Genomic DNA, 10,950 nt, shown 5'->3' with positions numbered 1-10,950 from the left:
TTTAAAAATGATTAAACTATAATATATTTTTAAAATCTTCTATAAAATTTATTTTGGTAAAAATTTAGTGACCCTTGAAAATCGAACAGGATTTTCTGAAAATTAACCCAAAAAGTTAAAAAAAAAAAAAAAAAAAAAAAAATTTGAATTAAAAATAGACATGTATGTTAGTGTGTAGGAAGCAGTTAAATAAGCTTTTATTTATTACTGTTTTTTTTTTTGAAAGAATTTATTTAACGGATCATGCATTTATTATTTTAATTACATTTGGCTCTAAATATAGTGTAGTCCCTTTCTGTAGAAGCAGCTTTCTGTTTTCTTTCTTCCCCACCCCAATTTAAACATGATGCATTTTTAATTGAAGTTCATTATCTTTCTTAAACCATACATTTTGCTTTACTGTAGTGGAATACAGAAAAAGCAAAAAGATAATAGGATGCAGAAACTTAAAGTATAAAACTTCAAAAACCATGCACATATCAAATTAGAGTCAGAGTTGGATGTAATGAAGGTATACAAAAATAATTCTCAAAATCCTAAAATATTTTGAGAATTTGCAGATTGAATGAATTTTTCATTTTGATTGCATGCAGGAATGAATTTTCTAGAAAAGTTGGTAATTGCTGAAAGAACAATATGAAAGTCGCTTGTTACCGTTTGTAAATTGTCATTGTTAATAATATTTTATGGATTTGAAATGATTTCAATAGTATATGTTCCATTAAAGTTCATTTCTATACTAAGTGTTATCTAAAAGCTGAATACTTGGATTCGGCTAGTGAGGAATTTATGATTAACACGTTGACTGCTTTGGGGATCATCGGACCATATGAATAAATTACATTGTGAGAAATTCAGAGTGCCAGTCAACATTTTAATATCAGAGTGATTTCACGATTATGATAGGGAATTGATGAAACTTTTTTTAGGGGACTTAAAACTGTTGAGAATAAGTTGTATCTAGTGCTTTTGTATGAAAGCACATAAAATATCTATACTGAAATTATTGTTGCAATTCATAGAAGCATGAAATGTTTAGTGTTGAACCATATTTCAAAGATATGGTGAAGTTATCCTATATGGACTGCCTGGTATGATAAATAAATTTGATAAAGGTAATGTTGGCTCAGGTTTCATTTCAACACGGTTCAAATTAATAAGGTCCTTTCTAAAATGGGATGATAATACAATTAACATATAATTAAAAAATATTGCCAAGTTCAAAACTTAAAGTAATTTTTTTTATGCAAAAGATTTTTTAGTGGCTATGATTTTTTTGTGATCTGTGTAATCTTAATGGATCAACAAAAAAGAGTTAAATTGCATTGCTTATTTAAAATTGATGTGTTGGAACACATCAAAAATTGGGCATTCAGCTTTATCATGAAATCACTCAATTTGCAATATCTGAGCTTTCTCTACATTTTTCCAAATTCCTTTGGCTATTCTGTATCATATTACCACAAATCCTCTGTGCTTATTATGCTACAAATTTTGAGGAGCATAAAATGGGTTCATCTTTGGATTTTTTTTTCTTTCATTACACTTGGGAAGAAGACACTTTATTGCAAAGATTTATTACGATATCTTAGATCTGGATATCATATATTAATTTTCAAAACCAACAATCAATAGAATGGAACTTGATTCTGGAATACTAAAAAAAATGTCTCATAGAGTTTGGATTTTATATATGAATTCCTAATCACATGTCATAATGCAATTACGTTCATCTGCCTGTGTATTGGCATTTCATTTTTTCTCTGTAAGATCATAATAGATTCTAAAATGAATTAGCCATAACACATTTGAAATGCATACATGAGCAGGGATTAATTCCACTGTAATTTATCTGAAAAAAGGGACATGAGCATTCTGTTTTTGTTTAAGAAAAACGGTCCTGGGTTTTGAGGCACTGGAATTCTCATATCAGATGGGGCATAAAGAATCTTTAAAAAGCACAGTTGCTCATATGATAAAAAGCCTCAGACCCAGAAAATCCATTTATGGAAAAAGTGCTTATTGTAATACTTGCTGTTACCCGTTAAATGAGCACCTAGAGAGGATTTTGTATTGTCTCTCTGAAAACAAGAATTGAATTTTTCTACTGAAAGAAGAAATCCGTTTAAGTCAAGTTAACAATAAAGCATATGTGTGTAGGTAACTATTTTCTTTATTCTTTTAAGTGATGACATTTTTTTCTTATGTAATGTGTTGCAAAGCATAAATTTGATATTGTATTTTTTGAGTAAAAAGAGACATTTTAAGTAGATTTTTTTATTTTTTTTTTTAAAGAAAAATAAGTTGAATGAACACATTTACCTCATTCTACTTTACACATATATATATTTATTTTTACAATCAATGAAAACATGACAAAACAATTGAGAAAATATCCAAAGAGTGGAAATAATAATAAGGAAAAATTACCAAAATATGCATTCCTCTTTTCAGTTATTGTTTTAAATGTTCGAGGCTAAATTTAAAATATTTTCAATCATATAATTTATTTTAGTTCTTGAAAATCTGTGAACACTTTTTAAAAGAAAAATGTTTTTATTTTTATTAATAAAAAAAGAAGTAAAAGGCACAGTGGCTGTGATAAGAATAATTTCTTATGCCGTGAGCCATTTTTTGAAGTGCAACTGTTTGAAACTAAAAAAATAAACAATCAGGAAACATTTTCATATGCATTTTGCACAAATTCGACTTGAGAGTCCTTTCTGAAACTTAAACATTATAAAAGAATTAAAGGGGGAAAAAAGTTGCCGGTTTGTTAAAATTATACTGAGAGTTGATATTGCAATTATAAATTATTTATCTTAAAAGTCATTTCGCTGTCATATCTTGCAGTACAAGTTCTGTGTTGTTAAATATTTACTCGTCTTAAGCCAAACCGACAATTGAATCAAACTTAATCATTATCATAAATTCAAACTTTCTTTTTGAAATTATTCTTTAGTTTTTTTAAGCATTCACCCAATGCTTGTTTTTCTTATCATTCATTAACCACAACAGTTCACTGACACTACTTAGTAGTTTTCAGTTAATGTTTTTCCTACTCGTTCTTTCTTAAAATTTGTGGTTTAATGACCGGCGAAAAGTTATTTATGTCAAAAAACGGACGTTGATTATATCCAACCACTAATTTGTTTGACAGCTTTGGTTATTTCTCGGTGTACCAGTGCACTAATAGTGCCACCTGAAGCTGCTACAGAAACCCCACAGCTATAGTCTGGCGGAGGAATCTGTGGGCAGTCATCTAGTTTCTTGTTACCCGAATATAAGTCGCATGTACTGTGACCTCTTACCAGAAAGTTGTTGCGGTATGCCGCAGGTAATTGATATGATGGTGTAATCGCAGTTTGCCGTCCACCAGGGAAGCTTGACACCTTTCCGCTTTTGTCACTTATAGGAGACGACTGTCTAGAATTCACGTCTGTGTGAGGCCTTCTGACCATGAAGAAATTCGACGAATCGACTACTTTAGTTTCTCCTTCCAACTGCTTCCGGGTCCTGGAATCGTTCGTTTCCCTCCTGTCTTCAGACCGACTTCTTTGTGCCAACTTCCTGTTGGGACCAAGTACAGGATAGCGAAGAGGAACGATTGTTTTGTTGCCCTCGATTAGTCGCGAAGACGCCCGACTGACTCGGATTTCCGATGGTGGCTCGGGTATGTCCGGGTAACTCCAGTTCAGTCCACTGTCGGATTCGGACTCACTTAAAGCCGAATCTGCAGAATCTTTGTCCGAATTGGTTTTCGATCCAAAGCCAGTGGAGGTACTCGAAGTTGTGATGGTCTTTGTTGTTGTGTAGATGTTTTTCTTGGAAGAATTGTTTGAGGAATTGGATTTGGTGCTGAGGTTTGGAGAATATTTCGAGTTATCTTCGTAGCTGGAGTTGTCCGAACGGAACCCGACTGGTGGACGAATAGTTGGGACATCAATGAAGATTTCTTCTGTTCCTAACTGGCCACTATCGCCAGATAGGAAAGCTTCTTCGTCCTCGTCTATGAAATGGCTTTTAATGTCTAACAGATTGAGTTGATTCAATTCTGCAACAGCCTAAAAAGAAAAGTGATTTAATGCCATTGAATTGCATTATTTTGTAAACATATATCAGCAACCATGGGAACGAATGCTATGTTTTGGCAGATCAATTGCAAAGGTGATTTAAAAAACAACATATTAACTGAATATTAATACCAACTTTCATAGAAAATTGTTTGAATGAGTGCAAAATACAACTTAATGTAATTTTTCTGAAAGTATCAGATTATACTGTGCTATAATTCTTTACAACAGTATATAGCAAGACATTTTGTGCCTATGAATCATTATTTCTTTTTATTTTCGAATATATATATAAACGCAACTAGATGTCTCTACTTGCGAATCTGTATGACCACAGCCGGCTTTTAGTCTATTAGATGGATTGCTTCTAATAGAACTCCATGCCGGAGTATTACAAAAGTATATAGAAAGTTATTCAAAATTAAATCTATGTTCAATCAAAGTATCTGTTTACTTTTTGATAGTCACTTTCAAGATTTTTTTTATGCTTTTAAATTCGCTTGCTGATTTATGCGCGGTTTATTTATTTATTTTTTTTTTTTTTGCGGGATAATTTTTGTGATGATATATTAAAAAGTAAGAAATAAAATACCAATATAAGAAATGACCTACAATTGGGGAAATACTTTTAAAATCAAAAATAGCAATTTTAGCTATAGGTATAAAAATTTTATTTAAAAAAAATTATCAGTTATTTTGGCTGTAAGCGTAATTTTTAAAAATTTAAAACAATAATTGTGTTTAAGAACATTTACTATATTTCTTCTGCATGCAGTATAGAAATCTTACATATTATGTATTATTTGTTGTAAATAATTCAAATCGGAATCCATACAATGCCATTAATTGGATTTATGTCTAATTATGATGATTCTATGACAATCCAGCAGGAATGGTCTCTTCATAATTTTCTCGCATAGTCTTTAATAAATATATTATGCCCTTTCCCTCGCATAAAATTGTGGACTTTGGATAAGGTTACAAATGCCTAGCATGAAACTGGAGAACATTAGTTACGAAATGGTGATCTTTGGCTTGAATATAGTGTTTTTACTAAATCTATAGTGTGATCCTTGGTTGCATGTATGTGTGTGTATGTATATTTTGGCGATTAATCCATGGCATGTGGATAATCGTACATGAAACCGAATTTCAGTTTTAGACGCGATTTTCCAACTGATTGAAATAAAAATTTAACACAGAACTACAATTGTAGTCAAAAATCACATACCAAATTTGACTTGTTGAAGTGACTGCGTTTTTGAATTATCGCTTTTGCACGTTTGTGAAAGTAAAGACCGACAAACGATTAATACCTAGACCGATTTGATCCCAACTTTTATAGGTATCTACTCTTAGATGTTAAATAAATGTACCGTATTTTATCCATATGATTCTCTTCATTCAGTAGTTATCGCGTTATATTTGGACAGACAGACTTTCTCTGAATGCATTTCGTTCAATATTTGACAGAAATCTACGAATTTAGAGTAAAGATCAAATATGAAATTTCATTTGTCTAGCTCTAAGCTTGTTTGAGTTATCGTGTTCACAGACCATCAGACAGATATAATGTCAAAAATGTGCTTCTTAAACTCAGGAAGAACCGTGGAGATATTTCAAAATCTTCAATTTGACAGTTGCAATATTTTTTCTATAATTCATATGCGAGAAAGTAAAAAAAGGTTAGATTACTTCAACCTTCTTTCATTTTGTCGACTTCAGCCTTTTTTTAATCTATTGATTTCTCTCTATGTATATATTGATTTTAACGTTTAAAATTTCCAGTGTTTATAAGACTATTTTTTCTATCTAGAAAGAATTCTATTAGAACAAATATGAAAAGTTATAAAGGAAAGTCAAATGCTCATGATGAAACTTTTGGCGATCGCCATTCTTGGTGCCTATATTGTTTTGATGATAATGGCGAACAGATTTAAAAAAAAAAAAAAAAATAACTGTATTTTGGTATTTTTAACTAGAAATTTTCAAATCTAAAACCCTGTCACCAATGATATAAAAAATCATTTCTTTTTGTATAAAACCATAATATTTAATAATGAATTTTGACAAACGATAGCTAAGCAAATTTAAAGCATAAAGATTTCATATATTTAGAATTAAAGAGAATAATTTACATATAATATTTCTGATTAAAACTGCGATTATTTTATTCTCTTCAAATTGGACTACGGAGCTGGAATATAATATCAAGCAGACAGCATAATATCGAAGGAAAAAATATTGGAAGTAAAAAATAAAGTAAAATAAATCTACCGAAGAAATTCTTACGAAACGAAGAAAAATATTTATTTTCCCATTGTATGTAAAAAATTGTACAATATACGGCGCATAGAAAAATCTAGTTCATTCAATTTTTAAATAGGATATTCCTATTAAGAATCCCTCTTTTCTGACTTCGTTTGCTTTACAAGTTAGTAAATGGTTAATAATATATTGATTAAATAGAATAAACCAAATTTATTTTTCTTCCGGACTAACCTTCGGTTTCTTCATTTCACTTTTCAGAGTAGTGACTTCTTCATTCAAGTCTTCACACTTTTCTTTCAGCTGAAAAAGAATACCTTCATTAAAAATGTTTCAATAAATTTGTTTATTGTCATAACAGATACATTTTAATAATTTTATTTACATTTATAACCTTTTCTTGAAAAACAAACAGAGAAAAAGATAAATTCTATTAAAAAATAAAGTGCACTTACTTCCATTTCTATTTGCATTAAATTGATCTTGTCTTCTTCAAGTTTCTAAAAACGAAAAACAAAATTTTACACACATCAAGAATTTTAGATAAAATAAATGGATTTATCTTTTATTTTGAAAGGATAATTTGACAACAGAAACAAAAATAATTATTCAATAATAATAATTATAAAAATTACTCAGAGCAAACAAATTACCTTAAGTGCTTGCCGGAGTAATTGAACCTGGAAAAAAACAAAGAAAAAAAATTAAGAAACTTTTTTTTAACATCGATATTTTGAAGATAACAGACGCTATATATTTTTCTTTTTCTTTCAAATTATAATAATGTCATTAGTTTGCTGTGATACCGATGCAGCTATAAGATCAAACATTAACTCTGTATTTCATTAAAATATTTTGAATGGTATAAAAGTTTTCCAATTTATAATAAAAACATTATACAGTTTTATAATATACCCAAACAGTTTTTATAATATAATATCTTTTTATATAACTTATTATAATATAAACAGTTTTTAATGTTATCATGATTGTTGAAATGATTGATTATAACAGTAAATACAATTTTTTCACTATCCCTGCACTTTAAATTTTTAAAGTATCCTTTGAAACGCCTTCAATTAAACCATCTATGGAAATAATTGTTTTTACTTAAATTTTTTCATCATTTAAAGAAATTTCTGTTTCTGTATATGAAATAATTTCAATGACTCTTATAAAATATCTCTAAGCCTGAGTTTCAGCATGATAAAAAAAAAAAAAAATTCTCTTTCACTTCCAAAATAAATTTTAATATTATATATATATATATATATATATATATGCAGCAGAACATTGATTTTTGAACAAACAGAGGACGTCATACTGATAAACAAATAATTTTGAATCTATTTATATTTATAAGAATATCAACGTCTAAAAAAACGGAAGGCAACAATTAAATGATATTTTTTGTTTCACCAAAAATTTATGCTTGAATTTGATAATCAGAACAACCCATTCCCTTTTATCCGTAAAAAATAATTCTAGTTCTTTATTTATAAGTTCTTCATTTTAAATGGCTCCAATTAGAATTAACTTGCATTCTGATGGCCTTGCAAAAACAAGAGAAGACAAACAGATAAAAACTAAGAAAAAATAAAAAACATAGATCTTCCCAAGCAAATTTATGGAATGAACTCTTTCAAGATCATATATCTCATTTTTGATTAATTTAATATGGTAATTTAATAAAAATAAATCTTTCATTCTCTGTTAATTTTAATAGGTATTAAAATTAATCCGAATTTGATTTATAGGAATATAAATCTCCTTATGAGAATAGTTAAAAACTTTCATATATAATAACTATATACGATCGCATCTATAAAACGTAGCAAAATAATTTTTCGAAAAGCATTTATATTGCTACAGTATCATAAAATTGTTATTAATGGCATTAAACATGAGCATGTCATTTAAGATCCAAGTTATCTGACGCTATATTGTGATAGCGGTCTTGCATATTGCCTTACTTCCAATTTAAAATTCGGATTGCTCATTTGGTATGTTCATGTGATAACGAACTATCTCTTAATATCAGAATTTATAATGTCTCACAGTTTAGACAATTTTCTTTAATCTCATATTTGCTGGTTTTTATATATATTTCGTGTAGGGACAAAATAAATGAATTAATAATTCTTGCATCTATTATTTACAAATTATTTGCCAAAAGTTTAAAATCTCATTCATTTTTTCCAGTCTCATAAGAATGAAGCCGCATCTGCTTTGAATATTGGCCATCAAATTGATACTAGCTGGTCGTTTGACTGAGAACGAAATATATATAGTTATGATAATAAACATTTTGTTATTAAGTCATATCGAACATCTAAAAATAGTTTTATCGTATGTATAAATTCTTTTCTTTTTTTTCGAAATAAAATTTTATGCACCCAATTTGTTGTAGTTTTTTTTCTTTCTTTTTTTTTTTTTTTTTTTTTTTTTTCCTCCTTTTCTTTGCTGGAACACAAGTGAGACAAACGGTATCTATCAATAAGTTTTACTTAACTCTTATATCCTACTCCTCCAAATTCAACTGCGACTTCGAAAAAAACACCATGAATGTTAACATTCTATAAAGTTTAAGTTAACACTGAGAAAAATGTAAAGAACATGTATTTATATATATGAAAAATATATGCAATAAATGAAATTGTGCTAATAAAATAAAATAATCTATTTCAGATTTTCAGCACTATTTGTGTTCGTAGTTTTAAATTCACCTTCAGCGCTTATGCAAGCACGAGAAAATTTATTTTGGGTATAATTTAAATTTTTCTCATCCCCATCAAACAATACGTGCCCAGTGGCTATCACCACAGACATACCCTGTATCATGGACATAAAAAGATAGGTTTTGGAGGGAACTCACCTCATTTTGCAGACGTTCATTCTCCGTTTCAAGGTTGTGCTTGCCTCCTGTGACGTGCTCCATGTCCAAATAAGATTTTCTCCATACTTCGATCTCCGCCCACACGCTGTCTGTGCAGGGCACGCAGCGGGCTCTCAGCTCCTGTCAAAGAAAAGGAAAGGGGGGGGGGTCATCATTTTTCTGATTTCTATCAACAAATATCCTTTCTTTCAAGGATAACAAGTTGACGGCAATCGTTTCTGGGTAGATCCAATTATCTCGGCACATAATTCAGGATTAAATGGAGGATTAAGGTTGCTGGTAGTGATAGCTGTTGAGTATTGGAATTAGATGTTTCATTGGAGCCTGTTCCTGATTTGTTTGCAATGTAAATAAAAGCTATATCTGTTGTAACATTTGACTCATCATATGTAGGTCGTCCTTAAGTTACCTGTAAATCAAGTTCCTTTCATTTCTTTCCGATTATTGTAAAAGGAAATAGATATTTTATTCGGCATCCTACAGATGTGGGATGGGTTTGCTTTTTTATTTTTCTCGTATATGAAGCATGCAAAGAGAAAGTATTGTAATCGTCTTAAAATTCGACCTCGAAGTCTGGACCAGTCTTCATCTTTTAAACCTTCTTAAACCCTTGACATTCATTTTTGAAACAATAACTATCTGTCAACTCCAATGCATTTAGACGGAAGAAATTCTGCGTTTAGTCTTTATTTCAATATTGTAGATAGGCTTCAAATCAATAGCAAATCATTTTTGCCAAAGTGCACCCTACTCAGTTTGTGTATGTGAATATGATGCCCTCCTAAACTATAACAAACTATATGATGGAAATTTGGCATCGTTGTCTTTTCACCGAGACAGTAGATATCTATTTTATTTTAAATTAAACTGGTCAATGAAGAGAGGAGGTATCGTTTTAAAATGTATCTTAACTTTTTTCACTAAACAACGAAGTTAAATATAAACGCGCTGTATTACGGAAGTACAGTGAAAGCTGCGGAGAGAATATATTCATATATTGAACATATGAAAGTTTGTTTAGTTTCTAAACCTCAAAAGATTGCTTTCATACTCTATTTATCATAAGTTTTTCTTGTTTATATTTACCACAGGAAAGAGGATGAATATGAGGTCTAATGAGAAAATTTAAACAGTTATGCAACTTCAACAAAAGCTCTTATTCTAATAAGTATCTTCACAATAGGATACAGATTTGACAATAAAATTTAAATACAACATTTAAGTTGTTGTTTTTTTACTTCCTTGATATTTGAGGACTACTAATTACACTATTTTTAATTAGAGCGAGATAATTTATGGTATGAAGCTCAGAATTATTCATTTTATTTTTTCTTTCTTTCATAGTATTACTTACATGAAAATAAAATCTGTTGAATTTATTTCAAGTTAATTCTTATTTTTATACTTCATGCTTATCTATAAAACTATCGATTAACAATAACAAAATGAAAGACACATTTTCTTTTTCAAGCTTAAATAGATAAAAATTAAAATGTATTTTTGCATTTCTCTATTTTTTAATCTACTTTATAGTATAAGGAGTTATTAATTTCTTATATTTAAAATTAGAACTAAGGGGATAAGTTATAGAATAATCGAATCTGCTTAGAACATTGACTGGAGATAATTCCAATTCCAGCAGTCTTCGAAAATTCAGCATATTGCAGTGTCTTTCTCTCTCTGGATTACTTTCTATTCAAAGATGCATCAACA

General features: G+C 29.5%; 1 protein-coding gene across 3 annotated transcripts in view; it reads right to left on the bottom strand.

The window, feature by feature from the left end:
- Positions 1-2,386: 2,386 nt before the first annotated feature.
- Positions 2,387-10,950, bottom strand: part of LOC129984355 (uncharacterized) — a 158,682-nt gene continuing 150,118 nt past the window's right edge. For all 3 annotated transcript variants that reach the window (XM_056094224.1, XM_056094225.1, XM_056094226.1), the window contains 5 exons: positions 9,217-9,357; positions 6,995-7,021; positions 6,797-6,841; positions 6,576-6,644; positions 2,387-4,064 (listed from right to left, as the gene is read on the bottom strand). In XM_056094224.1, the coding sequence (XP_055950199.1) occupies positions 3,132-4,064; positions 6,576-6,644; positions 6,797-6,841; positions 6,995-7,021; positions 9,217-9,357 (1,215 nt within the window). In that variant the 3' untranslated portion in view covers positions 2,387-3,131. The remainder of the gene's footprint in view (positions 4,065-6,575; positions 6,645-6,796; positions 6,842-6,994; positions 7,022-9,216; positions 9,358-10,950) is intronic.

Source organism: Argiope bruennichi, chromosome 9 (assembly GCF_947563725.1).
Source record: "Argiope bruennichi chromosome 9, qqArgBrue1.1, whole genome shotgun sequence".
Lineage (NCBI taxonomy): Eukaryota > Metazoa > Arthropoda > Arachnida > Araneae > Araneidae > Argiope > Argiope bruennichi.
This window is presented reverse-complemented; position numbering and strand designations above follow the sequence as displayed.